The sequence below is a fragment of the Pristiophorus japonicus genome, chromosome 12 (assembly GCF_044704955.1).
Source record: "Pristiophorus japonicus isolate sPriJap1 chromosome 12, sPriJap1.hap1, whole genome shotgun sequence".
NCBI lineage: Eukaryota > Metazoa > Chordata > Chondrichthyes > Pristiophoridae > Pristiophorus > Pristiophorus japonicus.
In genome coordinates this window covers 28,817,706-28,835,458 of record NC_091988.1, presented here as the reverse complement: position 1 = coordinate 28,835,458, position 17,753 = coordinate 28,817,706, and the positions used below count along the sequence as shown (strand labels likewise).

Here is a 17,753-nt window from a genome sequence, read left to right as displayed (position 1 = left end):
TCTGATAATGCCTGTCAAGGTGTACATAAGTCAAATGTCACTGTACAGGCTAAAGCTTTATATTTTCAAGTGGCATAAAGTGATGTATTGAAAGTGTTGCTGTAAAAAGTGTAATACAGGTTGAGCGTCTGAAATCCGGAAACCTCGGGACCGAGGCCGTTCCGGATATTTCCGGATTTTGGAACGTCTTTGCCTGGGCCGAAGTAGGTGGGGTCGGGCAGCCGAGGTAAGGGGGCAAGGTAAGGGGGAGGGGAGAGGAGACGAGGTCAGGCCACCGAGGGCCAGGGCGAAGTCGGGTTGCTGAGAGTCTGGGCGAGGTCGGGCCGGGGCGGGCGAAGTCGGGCTGCCACGAAGTCACAGCAAAGTTGGGCCGCCGAGGCGGGGGAATCCAGATTTCGGAACATTTTCCGCTTTCCGGACGACCCCGCCACGGATCGGCCCGGTGTCCGGATTCCAGAACATTCCAAATTTTAGAACGCTCAACCTGTACATTGTTTAACGAATCCAAAATCAACAAGTGCTTTTAAAAAAAATTGTATTCATGGATAGCTCACTGCAGATCAACGAAGACAATGTACAACCAATAATATCTTGATTTAGTTGATCAGTATGTAAGCACATAACAATGGAAAGCCATATATTTAAAACAATAATAGACCTTTGGATTATAAGAACGCATTGGACAAGATTACATAGATTCATAAAATGGTTACAGCACAGAAGGAGGCCATTCGGCCCATCGAGCCAGTGCCAGCTCTAAGCCTTGCAATTTTATTTTCCTAATACTTATCCAATTCCCTTTTGAAAGCCATGATTGAATCTGCCTCCATCACCCTCTCAGGCTGTGCATTCCAGATCCTAACCACTCGCTGCGTAAAAAGTTTCACCTCATGATGCCTTTGGTTCTTCTGCCAATCACCTTAAATCTGTGTCCTCTGGTTCTTGACCCTTCCACCAATGGAAAGTTTCTCTCTATCTACTCTGTTTATACTCATGATTTTGAACACCTCTATCAAATCTCCTCTCAACCTTCTCTGCTCTAAGGAGAATAACCCCAGCTTCTCCAGTCTATCCATGTAACTGAAGTCCCTCATCCCTGGAACCATTCTTTTCTGCATCCTCTCTAAGGCCTTCACATCCTTCCTAAAGTGTGATGCCCAGAATTGGCCACAATACTCCAGTTGAGGCTGGAAAATTATGCAATTAACAAGATGAAGAACTTCAAAGCATTAAGTAAATACAATCGAACATCACTATAATGAACCCCCTCAGGACCAGCAGAAAAGGAGGTTACATTGGGGTGTTTATTATAGTGATTTTATTCTGTTAAAAAACTACTGTGCAGATTGCTTCATCCTATTCATGATTTTCTCACTGATGCGTTGTCTATTTTATTAACCAGTCCAAAAAGATCCTCAGTTCCAAGTAATGACTGGCAAATTTTTGAGCCTTTGCGTGTAACATATTGCCCATCCCTGGAATGTTACTCTCTCTGGCGATTCCTTTCATCAAGATCTTCATGAGTTAAAATATAAAATTTGTTTTCCCTGGATCGGCCTTTCATCTTTGCCGACAGACCACCTGGTGCTCTTTGCCAAGCCGAGTTCTTCACAGATTGTAGCTTGTAATTTTCCTGTAAGGGCAGATCATCAATGACTTGAAATTTTCTTTTCAGGGACAAAGATGATTTCTTACTTGCCCTCTTCACGTACGTTGCCTGGATGTAGTTGGCCTTGTGCCAGTTTCCACATTGCTTTTGGCTTTTCGCAGTTTGTTTGCAGATGGTGGGCCGTCTCATCAGGCAACGAATGCAGACGCCATGTGGCATTGGCATTACAAATGGCTAGCTTCCAATTATCCTCAGGTTGAATTTTGTCATTGTATTCGGGTCGGTCCAAGTAGTTCCTGCTTGTGTTCGTTGTGATGAAACAGAAATTACCTGCTCATTACGCTTCATTGATAAAAGCCATATCGTTGTAAAGCAACGTGCTCTCTGACTACTGTGAGTAATGCCACGAGAAATCAACTCCTGTGGCGTGGCACACAAGGAGATAATTGAACAAAGGTGAGGGAGTTGGAGAGGCTAGAGAGACGGGGGTTAAGTAGCAGGCGAGTGATATGGAGGGGCAACTATTGGGTCTTGCCATTGGGATCATCAAAACCTCCCTCTCCCCTTTTCCACTATCTCTCCGTTTACCTACATTCCCCTCCCATCACTCTTCTCTCCCACTTCCCCTTTTCCTGCCTTTTGTCTCTCTCCTTCATCTCTCTTTCCTTTCCCCCTCTTGCTCCTGCTGTACTTCTGTCCCGTCGTTCTCTTACTCTCTCCATCTACCCTCCTGCCCCTCCACCTATGTTGTGAGAGGCGCTATAGCAATGCAAGTTCTTTCTTTCATTCTTTTGTTCTTTTCTACTCATCACCCTCATCCCCATTTCTCCTCCTCTCCCCATCGCCCCTTATCCTCGCTGTTTCCCAACTTGTCTCTGCTGTCCCTGCCACTCCTCCTCACACTTGCTCCTTCTTTCTATCCCTATTATCTTTTTTTTTTTCGCTCCTGGGATGTGGGCACTGCTGGCAAGACCATCTCTAATTACCCTTGAGAAGGTGATGGTGAGCTGCCTTCTTGAACCAATGTGCTTTTAGGGAGGAAGTTCCATGATTTTGACTCGATGAAGGAACAGTGATATATTTCCAAGTCAGGATGGTGTGTAACTTGGAGGGGAACTTGCAGGTGATAGTATTGCCAGACGACTGCTGCCCTTGTCCTTCTAGGTGGTAGAGGTCATGGGTTTAGGAGATGTCTTCTTCCCTCCTCGTCTTGCCTTCCCTCTTCCCTTCCTCATCCTACTCCCTCGTCCCCTCACCAATCCCTGATTCTCCCCATGTCTCCTCCCGACTTTCTCTCTCTTCCCATCTCTCATCTTTTCCCACTATTTTCCCTCTTCCATCTTCCCCATTCTCCTCTCCTCTGTTCCTCCCTCCTCTCCCCTGTCCATCCCCTCATCTCCACCCCCGCCCCCCCCCCACATCTCACCGCATGCTCAAAATTCTGTCCTCTCTTCTTTTCTGCATTTCTACTGCCTCCCCTCTCTACCCCATCTTCAATCCCCCCTCACTGCCCTCCCTCTCCAATTCCCTCACCTTTGTTCAATTATCTCCCTGCCCTCTAACCCTGCTTCATCTAAAATGTGCCCTTGGTCTTGACTCCATGTGTGCAATGCCACAGGAGTTGACATCTTGTGGCATTTCTCACAGTAGTCAGAGGGCACGTTGCTTTACAATGATAAGGCTGTTATCAATGAAGCGCAATGAGCAGGCAATTTCTGTTTCAGTTTCTCTGTGGAGAAATTAGTTCTGGTATAGAATCATACCTCTTCTTATATTTGTGGTGCCAAATACTGGGACGCCAGTACAATCGAAACAATGTGGATAAAGCATAAAACCTATCTTTGGGGTTTTTAAGTACAAAGCCACGTTCTCCCAAATAATGGACATTTTTCAGTAATCTGTGAGAAAACTTTTTGGCATGCCTGTCACTTTTTCAGAGCATCAGATAGAATATAATGAATTAAAAAATCAAATCAAACCTCCTGTCAACAAAATCTTGGACCACTTATACTCAAATATGCCTGAAATATCAACTGGCAGATCAAGACGTGTGACGTAATTCATGTTTATTAAGAACGTGACATTACTTCTGGCGCCTTAATGTTGTGAAACTCAAATGGCAGATGGACAAGATGGATAAACATTCTAATGAGTAATAATCCACCTCAAAATTAACATCTAATTACTGGCAGCAGGAAATGTTTGTCAAGCGTCCTGACAGTGTTGGAAGGAGGTCAAAATGAAGTGAATTACATTTTTTAGTGCAATGATTAATGACTAAATGTAAGGACACCAACTGAAGTTTGATTTTTCAGAGATCTGAAAGAGTGGTCTGAGAGGTCTCAGAAATCTTCAATAAAGATTTAATTCCAATCACCTGGCTCAGATTAATATTGGCAAAGTATTATACCATAAAGTCTGTATTATATACTATATATAGTTAGTAACTAACAACAAAGTGCTGGAACTACTAAGCAGATCAGGCAGCGTGTGTGGAGAGAGAAATAGAGTTAACGTTTCAGGTCTGTGACCCTTCGCCAGAACTGGAAAAAGTTAGAGAAGTAACAGATTTTAACTAGATGCAGAGGCAGGGAAAAGGGCGTGGGGGAGGAAAGAACAAAAGGGACAGTCTGTGCTAGGTTGGAAGGCAGGAGTGATTAAATGCTACAAATGGGAATGGCAGAATCATCAACAACTGATGTCTGAGAAAATAGGGGCAGAAGTTATGGTCTGAAATTGTTGAACTAGATGTTACATAGAAACATAGAAAATAGGTGCAGGAGTAGGCCATTCGGCCCTTCGAGTCTGCACCACCATTCAATAAGATCATGGCTGATCATTCCCTCAGTACCCCTTTCCTGCTTTCTTTCCATACCCCTTGATCACTTTAGTCGTAAGGGCCATATCTAACTCCCTCTTGAATATATCCAATGAACTGTCATCAACAACTCTCTGCGGCAGGGAATTCCACAGGTTAACAACTCTCTGAGTGAAGAGGTTTCTCCTCATCTCAGTCCTAAATGGTCTACCCCTTATCCTAAGACTGTGTCCCCTGGTTCTGGACTTCCCCAACATCGGGAACATTCTTCCCGCACTAACCTGTCCAGTCCCGTCAGAATCGTATACGTTTCTATGAGATCCCCTCTCATCCTTCTAAACTCCAGTGAATAAAGGCCCAGTTGATCCAGTCTCTCCTATGTCAGTCCAGCCATCCCTGGAATCAGTCTGGTGAACCTTCGCTGCACTCCCTCAATAGCAAGAATGTCCTTCCTCAGATTGGGAGACCAAAACTGAACACAATATTTAAGGTGAGGCCTCACCAAGGCCCTGTACAACTGCAGTAAGACCTCCCTGCTCCTATGCTCAAATCCCCTAGCTATGAAAGCCAACATATCATTTGCCTTCTTCACCACCTGCTGTAGCTGCATGCCAACTTTCAATGACTGATGTACCATGACACCCAGGTCTCGTTGCACCTCCCCTTTTTCTAATCTGCCGCCATTCAGATAATATTCTGCCTTCGTGTTTTTGCCCCCAAAATGGATAACCTCACATTTATCCACATTATACAGCATCTGCCGTGCATTTGCCCACTCACCTAACCTGTCCAAGTCACACCCTGCAGCCTCTTAGCGTCCTCCTCACAGCTCACACCGCCACCCAGTTTAGTGTTATCTGCAAATTTGGAGATATTACACTATTCCTTCATCTAAATCGATAATGTGTATTGTAAAGAGCTGGGGTCCCGGCACTGAGCCCTGCGGCACCCCACTAGTCACTGCCTGCCATTCTGAAAAGGACCCGTTTATCCCGACTCTCTGTTTCCTGTCTGCCAACCAGTTCTCTATCCACATCAGTACTTTAGGCTCGAAGGGCCGAATGGCCTACTCCTGCACCTATTTTCTATGATTTCTATTACCCCCAATACCTTGTGCTTTGATTTTGCACATCAATCTCTTATGCGGGACCTTGTCAAACGCCCTTTGAAAGTCCAAATACACCACATCCACTGGTTCTCCCTTGTCCACTCTGCTAGTTACATCCTCAAAAAATTCCAGAAGATTCGTCAAGCATGATTTCCCTTTCATAAATCCATGCTGACTTGGACCGATCCTGTCACTGCTTTCCAAATGCGCTGCTATTTCATCCTTAATGATTGATTCCAACATTTTCCCCACTTCTGATGTCAGGCTAACCGGTCTATAATTATCTGTTTTCTCTCTCCCTCTTTTTAAAATTTTTTTTACATTAGCTATCCTCCAGTCCATAGGAACTGATCCAGAGTCGATAGACTGTTAGAAAATGATCACCAATGCATCCATTATTTCTAGGGCCACTTCCTTAAGTACTCTGAGATGCAAACTATCAGGCCCCGTGGATTTATCAGCCTTCAATCCCATCAATTTCCCCAACACAATTTCCCGCCTAATAAAGATATCCTTCAGTTCCTCTTTCTCACTAGACCCATTATCCCCTAGTACTTTCGGAGGTTATTTGTGTCTTTCTTCGCGAAGACAGAACCGAAATATTTGTTCAATTGGTCTGCCATTTCTTTGTTCCCCATTATAAATTCACCTGAATCCGACTGCAAGGGACCTACATTTTGTCTTCACTAATCTTTTTCTCTTCACATATTTATAGAAGATTTTGCAGTCAGTTTTTATGTTCCCTGCAAGCTTCCTCTCGTACTCTATTTTCCCTCTCTTAATTAAACCCTTAGTCCTCCTCTGTTGAATTCTAAATTTCTCCCAGTCCTCAGGTTTGTTGCTTTTTCTAGCCAATTTATATGCCCCTTCCTTGGTTTTAACACTATCCTTAATTTCCCTTGTTAGCCACGGTTGAGCCACTTTCCCCATTTTATTTTTACTCCAGACAGGGATGTACAATTGTTGAAGTTTATCCATGTGATCTTTAAATGTTTGCCATTGCTTATCCACCGTCAACCCTTTAAGTGTCCTTTGCCAGTCTATTTTGTTGAGTGAAGAAGGCTGTAAAGTGCCTAATTGAAAGATGACAGGTCGTAATTTTCAGCCCCTATGGGTGTGTACGAAGTGTGCATGCAAGTTCCGGGTTTAGGCATGCGCTGTGTAGGGGGCAGTCCCTTCGGAATTCTGAATTATCCATTGAATGTGGATCATCCTCTGCCATTTCTGCCATCTCCAGCATGATCCTACCACCAAACACATCTTCCTCTCCCCATTCAGCATTCCAAAGGGATCCTTCCCTACGTGACATCAAGGTCCAGTCTTCAATCACCCCCCTCCCCATGGCACCATCCCGTGCAAGCGCAGGAGATGCAACACCTGCCCTTTACCACGTCCCTTGTCACTGTCCAAGGCCCCAAACACTCCTTCCAGGTAAAACAGCGATGTCTTTGTACTTCTTGCAATTTAGTATACTGTATTCGCCGTTCATGATGCAGTCTCTTCTACATTGGGGAGACTAAAGGCAGATTAGGTGACTGCTTTGCAGACACCTCCGATCAGTCCGTAAGGGTGACCCCGAGCTTCCGGTCACCTGTCACTTTAATTCCCCACTTCACTCCCACTCTAACCTCTCTGACCTCGGCCTCTTACACTGTTCCAACAAAGCTCAACATAAGCTCGAGGAACAGCTCCTCATCTTTCGACTAGGCACTTTACAGCCTTCTGGACTCAACATCGAGTTCAACAATTTCAGACCATAACTTCTGCCCCTATTCTTCCACATGGCAGCTGTTGATGATTCTGCCTTTCCCATTTATAGCATTTGATCACTCCTGCTTCCACCCTATCACAGACAGTCCCTTTTGTTCTTTGCTCCCCCGCTCCCCACTCTTACCCCCACCCCTCTACTCCCTTTCCCTGTCTCTGTACCTGGTTAAAATCTGTTACAGCTTGAACTTTTTCTAGTTCTGACGAACCTGAAATGTTAACCCTATTTCTCACTCCACGCATGCTGCCTGACCCGCTGAATATTTCCAGCAATTTCTGTTTTGATTACAGATTCCAGCATCTGCAGTATTTTGCTATTGTATATATAGTTAGTAGTTATTCTGTTAGCCAAACTTCTTTACATCAACTCAAATTGATTTATGAATGATTATAAACGACAGCAAAACTCTGGTTAAAATTAACTTGGAATAAATATTGCAACCATACCCAAATCTGTTGAAGTGAGCGGTTGACTTCCAATCCTTAATTCTCCCTGTCTAAGTTTTACCACATTCAGGAGCTGTGTAACTTGATCTACATCAATGCCTAGCTGACAGCTCTTCGGGATCATGTCTGTGGGTCCATCAGTGAAACACTGTAAAGAATACATATCTGGGGAAAAGGAAGAAATTCTTTAGTCACAGGAAAAAACTCTGGAAATACTATAACAACGTGTTAAAATGTAGTTAATGCATACACTGAAGATCAGCTATATGCAAAAGTTGAAATGACTACTCAACTGTGTACTATATATGAATGAAACTAGTGGACGTATGTGCTTGCCATTGTAGCTCAATGCAGGGTTAGGAGCTTTGTGTCTTATTTAAATCTTATTACAAATGCAGCAGTTGTAAAAGGTACTAAGACATTGCGGAATTATGTTTATGATTTGTTTCTGCAGTGTTGTAATTGCCATTTTAATGTCAATTAAGGAATATTTTTAAATACCATCTCAACTTAGTATTATATAGGTCTACATGTTTCTAATGACATACCATCCTCAAAAGTAGTGTCCTGTGGCTGTAGTTTCATTGTGAATATCTTCCTTAGTTTACAATTGGCCGAGACAACAATCCTGTCTAAGGACTGAAAACCTGCTCCTTTAAACGCTGCATTGGCAAATGACACCAAATCAATGCAAATATTGCTCCACTGCAAGGAAAGGAAATCTGATTTAGTTTTTCTTGAATTTCTTTGCCTTTGATTCAGTCTGTAGCATTGCTAGTAATATAATGTAGACTATAGGTGGCATAATCGTGCAGAATGTTGGAACTCCAAGATGCTGTGCCATAAGAAACATAGAAACATAGAAAATAGGTGCAGGAGTAGGCCATTCAGCCCTTCTAGCCTGCACCACCATTCAATGAGTTCATGGCTGAACATGCAACTTCAGTACCCCATTCCTGCTTTCTCACCATACCCCTTGATCCCCCAGTAGTAAGGACTACATCTAACTCCTTTTTGAATATATTTAGTGAATTGGCCTCAACAACTTTCTGTGGTAGAGAATTCCACAGGTTCACCACTCTCTGGGTGAAGAAGTTTCTCCTCATCTCAGTCCTAAATGGCTTACCCCTTATCCTTAGACTGTGACCCCTGGTTCTAGACTTCCCCAACATTGGGAACATTCTTCCTGCATCCAACCTGTCTAAACCCATCAGAATTTTAAACGTGTCTATGAGATCCACTCTCATTCTTCTGAACTCCAGTGAATACAAGCCCAGTTGATCCAGTCTTTCTTGATATGTCAGTCCCGCCATCCCGAGAATCAGTCTGGTGAACCTTCGCTGCACTCCCTCAATAGCAAGAATGTCCTTCCTCAAGTTAGGAGACCAAAACTGTACACAATACTCCAGGTGTGGCCTCACCAAGGCCCTGTATAACTGTAGTAACACCTCCCTGCCCCTGTACTCAAATCCCCTTGCTATGAAGGCCAACATGCCATTTGCTTTCTTAACCGCCTGCTGTACCTGCATACCAACCTTCAATGACTGATGTACCATGACACCCAGGTCTCGTTGCGCCTCCCCTTTTCCTAATCTGTCACCATTCAGATAATAGTCTGTCTCTCTGTTTTTACCACCAAAGTGGATAACCTCACATTTATTCACATTATACTTCATCTGCCATGCATTTGCCCACTCACCTAACCTATCCAAGTCACTCTGCAGCCTCATAGCATCCTTCTCGCAGCTCACACTGCCACCCAACTTAGTGTCATCCGCAAATTTGGAGATACTACATTTAATCCCCTCGTCTAAATCATTAATGTACAATGTAAACAGCTGGGGCTCCAGCACAGAACCTTGTGGTACCCCACTAGTCACTGCCTGCCATTCTGAAAAGTCCCCATTTACTCCTACTCTTTGCTTCCTGTCTGCCAACCAGTTCTCAATCCACGTCAGCACACTACCCCCAATCCCATGTGCTTTAACTTTGCACATTAATCTCTTGTGTGGGACCTTGTTGAAAGCCTTCTGAAAGTCCAAATGCAACACATCAACTGGTTCTCCCTTGTCCACTCTACTGGAAACATCCTCAAAAAATTCCAGAAGATTTGTCAAGCATGATTTCCCTTTCACAAATCCATGTTGGCTTGGACCTATCATGTCACCTCTTTCCAAATGCGCTGCTATGACATCCTTAATAATTGATTCCATCATTTTACCCACTACCGATGTCAGGCTGACCGGTCTATAATTCCCTGTTTTCTCGCTCCCTCCTTTTTTAAAAAGTGGGGTTACATTGGCTACCCTCCACTCGATAGGAACTGATCCAGAGTCTATGGAATGTTGGAAAATGACTGTCAATGCATCCGCTATTTCCAAGGCCACCTCCTTAAGTACTCTGGGATGCAGTCCATCAGGCCCTGGGGATTTATCAGCCTTCAATCCCATCAATTTCCCCAACACAATTTCCCGACTAATAAGGATTTCCCTCAGTTCCTCCTTCTTACTAGACCCTCTGACCCCTTTTATATCCGGTAGGTTGTTTGTGTCCTCCTTAGTGAATACCAAACCAAAGTACTTGTTCAATTGGTCTGCTATTTCTTTGTTCCCCGTTATGATTTCCCCTGATTCTGACTGCAGGGGACCTACGTTTGTCTTTACTAACCTTTTTCTCTTTACATATCTACAGAAGCTTTTGCAGTCCGACTTAATGTTCCCTGCAAGCTTCCTCTCGTACTCTATTTTCCCTGCCCTAATCAAACCCTTTGTCCTCCTCTGCTGAGTTCTAAATTTCTCCCAGTCCCCGGGTTCACTGCTATTTCTGGCCAATTTGTATGCCACTTCCTTGGCTTTAATACTATCACTGATTTCCCTTGATAGCCACGGTTGAGCCACCTTCCCTTTTTTATTTTTACGCCAGACAGGGATGTGGTGAATTGGAGGTTCCTACGATGATTCTCTAAATGGTAAGCAGTCAATCTCAATCTTGTTGCTGTGGGAGAGCAGCAAGCAGAGGCCAACTACCTCGTTGCAGTGACGAGCAGAAAATTCAATGAATGAGCACCTGGGGATGCTCTTGCATAGAAAAAAGCAGCCAGTTTCAGACTGATATGGTTAAAGGCCTCAAAGTAGTCCTTTTAGCTTTGGACATATATAGCAGCAGAGATTCAAGGAGGGAGGAAATAAAAATAAAAAAATATATAAACTAATCGCAAATTATAACTTGACATATTGTTTGAACATAACCTATGTACAAGATGCAACTCTAAGTGATACTTATTTTGCAGTTGTTTATTTTTCATATGTAAAGCATTTTATAAAATATAAATGTACATTCTAATAAATCTAAAAATGGCAATGGATTTTTTTATTAGGAAGCATTTTACATAACTTGTGGGGAAAAATATCATATGCAAACTGTTACAAGTCAGCAATCAGATTAACACTGGAAATTGTATCAATGCACCACCTACAGGAAAATCAAACAGGTAAATCACATAATAGACTTGTTAGTAAAAATTGAAGCCCCTGGGATTAAAGGGGCAGTGGCAGTGTGGATACGAAATTGGCTAAGAGAAAGCAGAGACTCGTGGTGAATGGTTGTTTTTCAGACTGGAGGGAAGTAAACAGTGATGTTCCCCAGGTGTTGCTTTTAGGACCACTGCTCTTTTTGATATATATTAATGACCTGGACTTGGGTACACAGTGCACAATTTCAAAGTTTGCAAATGACACAATACTCGGAAATGTAGTAAACAATGAGGAGGATAGTAACAGACTTCAGGAAGATATACAGACTGGTGAAATAGGCAGACACATGGCAGATGAAATTTAACGCAGAAAAGTGTGAAGTGATATATTGTGGTAGGAAAATGAGAAGAGGCAATTTAAAGTAAATGGTCCAATTTTAAAGGGGATGCAGAAACAGAGAGACCTGGGGGTGTACATACAAAAATCTTTAAAGGTGGCAGAGCAAGTTGAGAAGGCTATTAAAAAAAGCATATGCGATCCTTGGCTTTATTTTTTAAAAAGGCATAAAGTACAAAAGCAAGGAAGTCATGCGAAAGCTTTATAAAACACTGGTTAGGCCTCAACTGAAGTATTGTGTTCGGTTCTGGGTACGACACTTTAGGAAGGATTTCAAGGCCTTAGAGAAGATGCAAAAGGTACATGGGATGAGGGACTTCAGTTATGTGTAGAGACTGGTGAAGCTGGGGTTGTTCCCCTTAGAGTAGATAAGATTAACAGCAAATTTGAGAGAGGTATTCAAAATCATGACAGTTTTGATAGAATAAATAAGGAGAAACTGTTTCAAGTGGCAGAAGGGTCAGTAACCAAAGGAGACAGATTTAAGGTGATTGACAAAAAAAGAGAGGTGACATGAGGAAACTTTTTTTTTTAAAAACACAGCGAGTTGTGATCTGGAATGCACTGCCTAAAAGGGTGGTGGAAGCAGATTCAATAGTAACTTTGAAAAGGGAATTGGATACTTGGATGGGAAAATTTTGCGGGGCTATGGGGAAAGAGCTGAGAATGGAATTGGATAGCTCTACCACTGGCACGATGGGCCGATTGGACTCCTTCTGTGTTATATCATTTGATGATTCTATGAAATGCAAACAGTTAACTGTGGACATTTTTACGTTGGAATTCCTGTAAGAAATTATGCATTAGCAGTTTTCCACAGTGCACAGGACCCAAATAAGAGTTGTAATATCTTATGGATGTACCCATGTGGTCGGACTATGTTAGGATGCACACTATTTATTGTTCTTGTTTTGGCAACAGCCCTATTAAAAACCTAGTGGAATTGTATGCCAGTTGAAATTGCCAGATAGATAATCTTATATTGCACTTTAAAATGATAATGAGGAACTGATACAAAAGCAATCAGTATCTGCACCAATAGTTTTGTTATTTTAACTTCGCAGTTACCAATACTCAATATCAATGGTCATCAACTACTCAGAAAGGTTAAAATTTTGAGATCTTAATTTACAAATAAGCTGCACCTGTCCATCCATCTGTATAAGTGTCTATACAACAAAATTATATAACAGTTGGGGTTCTCAATTAATTAAAAAAAGGACTGTATATTTATGTAGTATAACTAGTGGAAATTCAACCATTTTTGATGGCCCCTAGTTATTAATATTTCAATAAAACTAAATGTATTTCTCTGAAATTGTAAATACTGTTATTGGTGATTACAGCAGTCTTGATGGAAGCATTGGCAGTGCATTTGATGGACAGTTTTGTTCTGGCATGTAATAGAACAATAGTGGAGTCAAACTAAGGAATATGGAACCACTGTTCTACATGACTGGACAGCATAAATAAGAAATACGTTTCCTGAATGAGGCACAGTCAGCTGTATATGGACTTAATATGGATAGAAGGGCAGTAACTCAGCTTTTCTCAGTTTTGGAATAGAATCTCAAGGTTCTTAAAAAAAGACACAATTTTCTGCGTATTATTTTCAATATATACTCATTTTATAAATAATTTTTCTTTTCATTAACTTTCTTTGCATTTATCTAAAAATGTTAATAAAATTTCTCACTATAATACATTTTTAGACTTTCTACTCGGACCCAACAAATTTATAATAGTGGGAAAGAAGCAATGAAAGTGAAAGGAAGAGAAAAATGTTTTTGTCCACGAGCAACACGAGACCATAGAATAGAACTTCCAGCACAGAAGTCGTTCAGTTACCATGCCAGTCTCAGTGCTAGTTCTTCAACTGGAGCCGTCTATTGCCCTGCGCATTCTCTGAATCCTTTCATATACGTCCTTTTCAAATATTTATCCAATTCCCTTTTAAATTAACTAGCATATAGACAATATTGTTTTTCTTCCACTGTATGGGCTCAATTTTCCCCAAAGCATTTTTTTGGCGTACTTGAAGAGTTACGCCCGATTCTTTGGGGCCTAAGTACGCAAAAAAAAAATTCTAAGTTTCCCTGTTGCATTTCTTCATTTTGGCGTGGCGTAACCTGACCTTTAGTTTTGAGGGTGGAGCCTTGATCTGTGCCAAAAAGATCGGGCTGCCATGGTAACCAGGGACACAATGTGAGCTGAGGCTGTAAAGTGAAGCATACAGCCAGCTCCCAACACATTAAAAGAATTGAAAAACACATAGCAGCAACTTACCTCCAACCCCGCCCGAAGGGCTTGCCGGTCCGGTCTCATTCTCAGTCCCCATCTCTCTCTCTCTCTCTCTGTGAATCAGGGACCGAGAATGGGACCGGACCGGGAGAATGGGGACCGAGAATGGGATCGGACCGGCAAGCCCTTCGGGCGGGGTTGGAGGTAAGTTGCTGCTATGTATTTTTCAATTCTATTAGTGTGTCCGAGCATTTACTGCGCTGATTTCCTTAACTCTCCAGAAGGTTTTTCTGGAGAGGCCACATACGCTGGCTTAAGCAGAACTGGAGTAACTCTCAGCTGGCCAAACTTCCCTAAATGGCCAAAATTGGCATAGGTGGCTGGTTACGCCCCCTTTGGCTGAAAAAAAAACTGACCTAAAAAAGTTGTAACTAACTGAGTTACACTGGTGCAAATTAATTGGGAAAATTGTGGTTTTTCAACTTAGGTCAAAAAGAGCAGCCTGCTCCCAAAAAAAGGGCGCAAATCACTGGGGAAATTGAGCCCTATAAGAGTTCCAGCAGGTGAAAACCATGCGCAGCAATGTTAACAAGAGAGCAGTGACCTCTTCTGTGATATCATTGCTGCAGAATACATGGATAATTTAAAGCTTTATAAATTATATTTGCATTACTGCTCATGCAAAAAATCTTCTGCTGCATACAATTAATTTGAATGTCTACATTTTAGAAATGTTCCGTCAACACAGGGAATGTTATAACTGATGTTTTTTGGTAACTGGTTACATTCTATTCATCTTTTAAAAAGCCAATTTTTACATCCAAGGACAATATTAAAACTTACAGCGTTGATCTAACACTATTTCATTTAATTTAAGAACATGCAATGGTTCAGTTACCAGTGATTTTCTGTGACATTGTCATTTCAGCAACACAGGTGAGAGGTCCATTAATTCAGTTTTTGTTAAAAAGATTGCTGTTATTTATTCACAATTAAAATCCTCTTCCGAATGTACCGAACCATGTTACTGTTCTTCAGGAATTCAGCTTAGAGTACTGCAATTATTTTGATAGTTGGAGTACCCGGTATTTTGTATTCCTTCATTATGTTCAGGAAGGGTAACTTGGGGTTAGTTTATACTCATACTCTATTTCTGTGCTGTACATTTTTCCACACAATTCCAAATCATGAGTAAGGGATACTGATTTGTGTGCCCATAATTCTGTGGAAAGTTGACAGCACAATTATTGAGGGTGCTACATTATCTTCCGAGCGGTAAGGGTTATGGGGAGCGGGCAGGGAAGTGGAGCTGAGTCCATGATCAGATCAGCCATGATCTTATTGAATGGCAGAGCAGGCTCGAGGGGCCAAATGGCCTACTCCTGCTCCTATTTCTTATGTACTCTTATGTTCTTATGACCAGAATATTTTGTATATTAAGTGATAGAATATGGTGTAGCCACAGACAACGATAAGAAGCCAGATAAATGTGCTCACTTGCCAAAGGCACAGAAAACTTGAAGAAACTGAACAAGCGTACCAATGGGCAACTGTACTGGGAAGGAACATGCGTCACATAGCTTAACACCGCAATCCTCATTAAATCCTCATTCATTAAATATTGGCTAACTCTCCAATTGCACTTCTGTATACATGGGATAGAGATCCAGGCAAGAAAAGAATCTAGCAGAGTTCCAACATTAAGGGATGTAGTATATGAGACTTCACTCATTAGATGGTGAAAATGTAGCACTAAAGCTGGATTTCTCCTTTACTATAGTTCAAAACATCAGACAGGACAAATTTTCTAAAAATATGTGGAAACCAACGCAACTCATTTCAAACCTGGAAAGATTCTGACCCATTAAGAGTTAAACTCCTAATATTACAATTTTGCAGCAATTGATAATTATCTTAACAATGACGTACAATTTTACGTTTGATAACACTCAGTGGTATTTTTGCATGCAGTGGGGTTGCAGACAATTCCTTGTGGATAGTTGATAAATACAGTCGTCGCTTGATATTTCCCAAATCAGTAATCCTGGAATGAATGAAATAAAAAGATTCTTGTCAGTCCTATAAATCTCACTGAAGAGAACCATATATATTCCTATCATTTATATGCAGGTCATACAGAACATAGATGTGAAAATGGAATTTAAAAATAACCCTTTTACAAGATAAGTAATGAGTTTTCATTCCCATATTCAAACTTGGTGGCTACAGGCCCAAGTATAATGGAACCACTTTACATGCTAATTCAGCTCTGTGCTTGATACTGAATTTTACTAGTCCAGCAACTTAGGAAGAAATTCAATTTGTATACAGAATGAACATAAAGCTTTGATAAACCTGCTTGTTCTTGCACTTCAATTTTGTGTCATCTCAGAGCAGCATGTTACCAAATCAAAAAACGTTGTGCAGTCTCATTCTCAAACGTGTTCCTGACATTTTATATAGGATCGGTCATGCTCAAATTCTGGCACAAAGCATTTTCTGTTAGTTTCAGTTCCTGGACACGCATTTCCAAATCTGAATTACAATGCTCTATTTTACATAGGCCACTGATCTCAGCAACAGTGCATGCACGTGCATATACCTGTAATATATTTAGACTAAAATCCACGATCACTTAGAACAGAATTGTTTCTATCGGATAACAGCATTCAGTCTTGTACAAGAAAATTTCTGCATCGCCATATCCTAGGTGCTGTACACCAGAATTGACAAATAACCAACTGTCTCACATTATTACGAAGAGAATGATATTTCAAAATGTACTACTTTGTATAGAAATATTGATGGCCTGAGCTTTCATAGCCAAACAGGATTTCTGAAAAATACAAAGTGTTAAAATAGTAATAAGTCCTTTATAACAATGTAAACAGTTATAAAATATCTTGCTTAATTTTGAAAATCTTTAGTGTTATTTTCATCACATCTTTAACCAGGGAATGCTGATGACATCGCTGGGGAAACTAGCTGGAAGTTATTTGATAAGGAATTAAAAGTAATGATGTCTCTGCAAGATTCTACAAATCCCCTAGGAGGACAGATGCACCAACATTAGCATCCTCGACCAGGCCAACATCCCCAGCATTGAAGCACTGACCACACTTGATCAGCTCCGCTGGGCAGGCCTACATTGTCCGCATGTCAGATACGAGACACCCAAAACAAGCGCTCTACTCGGAACTCCTTCACGGCAAACGAGCCAAAGGTGGGCAGAGGAAACATTACACGGACACCCTCAAAGCCTACCTGATAATGCCCTAAGTGGAGGAAGTGCATCCGGGAGGGCACTGAGCACCTCGAGTCTCATCGCCGAGAGTATGCAGAAATCAAGCGCAAGCAGCGGAAAGAGCATGCGGCAAACCTGTCCCACCCTCCCTTACCCTCAACGACTGTCCCATCTGTGACAGAGACTGTGGTTCTCGTATTGGACTGTTCAGCCACCTAAGGACTCATCTTACGAGTGGAAGCAAGTCTTCCTCGATTCCGAGGGACTGCCTATGGTGATGAAAAGCAATGAGCAGAAAAAAAGATACTGAGAACCAGATATCATGTTGTTGTGCACCAGTCTAAGAAAATGCAGAGAAGACAGCAGTATTCATCAATCGATACTCGGAAAATAGTTGCTAAAAAATGCACAACATTCCAGGTGGATTCGCACTCCACTTTTGCCTACTTCAATGTTCGGAAGTTCCTGGTCTCCCATTTGAGCTCAAAAACTTTCTCTGGTGCCAAAAATGGTCTTGCAACCATTCTCCTCCATGTCAATTAGGGGTACAGTAGCATAGTGGTTATGTTACTGGACTAGTAATCCAGAGGCCTGGATCAAGAGATGTGAGGTCAAATCCCAATTGGGCAGCTGGGGAATTTAAATTCAAT

The 17,753-nt window shown here is 41.9% G+C and overlaps 1 protein-coding gene across 5 annotated transcripts in view; it reads right to left on the bottom strand.

Annotated features, from left to right (window-relative positions):
- cfap20dc (CFAP20 domain containing) overlaps positions 1-17,753 on the bottom strand; it is a 635,198-nt gene that overhangs the window by 316,778 nt on the left and 300,667 nt on the right. For all 5 annotated transcript variants that reach the window (XR_011596045.1, XM_070895235.1, XM_070895233.1 and 2 more), the window contains exons 5-7: positions 15,789-15,903; positions 8,298-8,454; positions 7,750-7,914 (exon numbers count right to left, since the gene is read on the bottom strand). Coding sequence is in view for 4 of the 5 variants with exons in the window: in XM_070895235.1 (XP_070751336.1) it covers positions 7,750-7,914; positions 8,298-8,454; positions 15,789-15,903 (437 nt within the window). In the remaining variant the exon portion in view is untranslated. The remainder of the gene's footprint in view (positions 1-7,749; positions 7,915-8,297; positions 8,455-15,788; positions 15,904-17,753) is intronic.